This window comes from Haliaeetus leucocephalus, unplaced genomic scaffold (genome assembly GCF_000737465.1).
Source record: "Haliaeetus leucocephalus isolate CR32 unplaced genomic scaffold, Haliaeetus_leucocephalus-4.0 Scaffold262, whole genome shotgun sequence".
NCBI classification, from domain to species: Eukaryota; Metazoa; Chordata; class Aves; order Accipitriformes; family Accipitridae; genus Haliaeetus; species Haliaeetus leucocephalus.
The window spans coordinates 10,866,589-10,870,269 of record NW_010972698.1 but is presented as its reverse complement, the minus strand read 5'-3'; the positions used below and the strand labels follow the sequence as shown (position 1 = coordinate 10,870,269).

At 62.5% G+C, this 3,681-nt stretch overlaps 1 protein-coding gene across 1 annotated transcript in view; it reads right to left on the bottom strand.

Annotated features, from left to right (window-relative positions):
- The window catches only part of KLF8 (Kruppel-like factor 8), a 37,124-nt gene extending 34,983 nt beyond the window's left edge, over positions 1–2,141 (bottom strand). Inside the window, exons 1-3 of the mRNA XM_010569158.1 lie at positions 1,811–2,141; positions 1,059–1,140; positions 813–946 (exon numbers count right to left, since the gene is read on the bottom strand). Coding sequence (XP_010567460.1) covers positions 813–946; positions 1,059–1,140; positions 1,811–2,141 — 547 coding nt within the window. The remainder of the gene's footprint in view (positions 1–812; positions 947–1,058; positions 1,141–1,810) is intronic.
- Between the last annotated feature and the right edge of the window lie 1,540 nt (positions 2,142–3,681).

Below are 3,681 nucleotides of genomic sequence, written 5' to 3'. Positions count from 1 at the left end.
CCCTCCGCCTGCGGCTCTAGTGGCAGCACCCCACCGTCCCCACCGGGGGCCTGCCGCGGTGGCACCCCACGGCAGGGTCTGGGGTCCCACGAGGTCCCGGGGTGCCAGCCCAGGGGGTGCCAAGCACGCGATGGGGGCTCCGGGAGCCCACGATGGCAGAGGGACCCCAGGGTGCTGGGGGGTGGCGAGGAGGGGGGAGCCCCAGCAGGGCCACCAAGGGAGCGCCCCATAACCAGACCAGGGGGTGGGGGGCAGGAGGGTCCCCGGGGCATGGCCCTGGGTACCAGCACCCCCAAAGGGCCAGCACAGAGCCCAGGTGCCCCCAAGGCCTGCAGTGCTCCCAAAGTGCCCCCCAGCCTCTAGCAGAGGGTGCCAGCACCCCCAAAAGGTCACCCTGAGCCTCCAAAGGGCCCCCCAAGTCCCTGGCAAAGAGTGCCACCATGCCCAAAGGGCCTATTCGAGCCCCCAAATGACCCCTCCCAGCCCCTGGCAGAGGGTGCTGGCACCCCCAAAGGGCCCCTCCAAGCCCCCAAACACCCTCAAACCCATGACACAGGCTGCCAGCACCCCTAGACTCCTGAGCCCCCCAAAAGCTGCCCTGGCAGCAACCCCCGAAAAGCCTCCCCAAGCCCCTAAAGAACCACCCCCAGCCCTGGCACAGGGTGTGGGCACCCCAGAAGGGCCACACCTGAGCCCAGGGATGGACCAACATCGCCCTGTGCAGCCCATCCCACGTGCCCCCAGCCCATCGGGAGCCGGCGGCACTGATCCTGACCCTCCTGGGCAGGGGGGCATGTGGCGCTGGCCCCTACCCGTGTGTATCCGCCGGTGAGCTTTGAGGTGGGAGCTTTTGGTGTAGACCTTATTGCAGCCCTCGAAGTCACACTGGTGGATGCGCCGCTTCTTCAGGTCGGGGGAATCGGCTCGCTGCCCCCGCGCCGCCGGCCTGCCGGGAGGAGGGAGGGATGGAGGGCACGGCCCCCGCACCCACGGACCCCGCGGGGCACCCGGGGACACGGGGAGGGGGACAGGGTGGGGGGACATCCGAGGAGACTCACTCTCTCTGGAGGTCCTGGAAAGCGCTGTCCTCGCTGTTGCTGTTCATGTCCATGGGGTACATGGAGCCCAGGTCAATTTTCACTGGTGGGGGGCAGGAAAGAAAAGCTATTGAGAAACAAGGAGGGAGGGGGTGAGGCTTGTGAGCAGAGAACAGACACACCCCCCCAAAAAAACCCACCCCTGCACTAGAGGGAAAACCTTCCCCCTAGTGCCCCAAAAGCTCCCCCACCCCCCCCCCCCCCAAAATCAAGCTGGGGAGATGGAGAAGCCCCCTGCACCATGGGGCGCACAGAAGTGGGGGAACGACTTGGGGAGGCACCCCTTTTGGCTGCCTGCTCCTGCTTGGAGGAGGGGACATCCAGCCCTCCCACCCCGGATAATATGGGAAGCTGTGAATGTCCTGGGGAAGGGAATGGGGGGGTCACGGGGTGGGGTGCAGCTGACCTGAAACCAGAGCCGCTGTCAGCGGGCAGCCAGTGGGAAGAGCAGGCAGGCTGCCAGCAGCGGGATGGGTGGCAGGCAGGCAGGGCAAGCAGCACCATGCCCATGTGTCCCCTGCCTTCCCTGTGTACCCTTGGAGGCACAGGCTGGGGGCCGAGTGCCCTGGGGGGGCTTTGGGTGAAAGTGGTAGAAGTGGGGAGAACACCCTAGGGTGGAAAAATCAGATCCCCGTCAGGGTTGCCACTCTGCGAGGTGGGGGACACTCCCCCCAGCCCCCCAAACGTCAAGGTTTCCCTCCACGAGCCCTTACCGGACCCGGCGTTCTTGCCGTCCCCCCCGATGAGGGGTACGGTGATGGCGGTGACGCCGTCGGTGGGCATGGTGGTGTAGACGACGGGGAGGGACTGGACCACCATGGGGATGGTCTGGAGGTTGCCCATCTTGCTGGGCAGGTTGACGGAGGGGACGGTGTGGATGACGTGGAGGATCTGCTGCCCGCCGCTGCCCTGCGTGGAGGCCAGGATGGAGCTGGGCGAGAGGACGGCCGGGATGGAGATGGTGGCAAGCCACAGCAAGGGGAAGGACTGGATCGAGGTGGGGGGTGGCAGCGGCAGGGGGGCCAAAACCTCAGGCGACACCATTGCCTTGGGTTTTTTCTTGGCTGAGAAAACGCCTCTTCTTGTCTCCGTTTGCAGTCTGCTCCTCCAACAGCAAACAGAAGCAGCCGGCAGGAAAGCAGCTCTTCCGCCCCAGCCACTTCCACGGCAGCTCGGGAGCAATGCGCCTCCCTGGAAAACCCTCGCCTGCTCCCAGGTATTCGGGGGATGTTCAGCCAAGCTGCTTTAGAAGTCCTTTTGGCCTTTAAATACTCATTTTTGGCCTCTAAAAAGTCATTTTTAACAAGCCAAGGAGCCAACGTACAGCAGCAGGAGCCACAGTGCGATGAGAGAACGTCGGGGGGGGTTAGCACCTCTCCCCTCCCGGGGTGCGGTGGGGGACCACCAACCCCCTCCACTGCCACCTCGGAGGGGGTTTACATCCCCCTTCTCCGCCTCGGGGCTCCGGGGAGGCAGGCTGGGAGTGCCACAGCAGTGGATGAGGGGCTCACCTGGAGGGGAGCCCCTGTCCATCGCACAGGTCACTGCTGAAGCCAAAGGCCAGCCGAGGTGCCGGCGAGTGTCCTGCTGGAGATGTTTAAAAGGAAGGAAAAGCCGTATTTTTCCACAGCTCTGAAATTTCTTGCAGTTCCTGGGAAAGGGGAGATTATTAAACCAAAAAACGCTGTTTTGCCCAGCTCGGCCCCTCTCCTCCTGGCACAGAGGAGGCAGGAGACCTCCCGCTGCCCATGCTTTGCCCTGGTCCCGGTCCCTCTCCCTGCCCCACCGCTGCGGCAAAGCAAGACACACACAGAGGAAACTCATCTACTTTCAATATTATTCCTGTGTAGAAAAAACGTCAAACAGTTTTGTATAAATATCACAGCTCAAGAGTTTAAAATTGCATGTTGGTTGTTTTTTTTCTTTTTTAAACAACAAAATAGAAAACAGAAATGCACCCTGCCACCCACCCCGCCCCCGAGGCTTGGGAAACAGCAGGGGGGGCAAGATGGAGTCCCCCGCTGGGGGGGGGGTCCCGCAGGGCCACCAGCAGTGCTGACCCCAAAGCCTCGGAGGAACAGAGCAGCCCCCCGAACTCCCAGGGTTTTCACAGCCTCCCCCTTTGGGGTTTCTTGCCTCCTTGAGGCCAGTGCTTCCCGGGAGGATTTGGGGCCGCGCCGGGTGAAGGAAGGACACGGGGGTGCAGCCCCGGGAGAAGCCGAATCAGCTGGTGAGCACGGATTTGGGAGAGGGGAGAGGTGGCGGGATGGGGGCACACACACACACAGAGACCTCGCCAAAATCAGAATCCTGTAGGCCGGAAAAGACCTGTAAGATCACCGAGTCCAACCGCAAACCCAATGCTGCCAAGTCCACTGCTAAGCCACGTCCCTAAGTGCGACGTCTTTTAAACACCTCCAGGGATGGTGACTCCACCACTTCCCTGGGCAGCCTGTTCCAGTGCCTGACAACCCTTTCGGTGAAGAAATTTTTCCTAATATCCAACCTAAACCTCCCCTGGTGCAACCTGAGGCCCTTTCTTCTTGTCCTGTCACTTGTTGCTTGGGAGAAGAGACTGACCCCA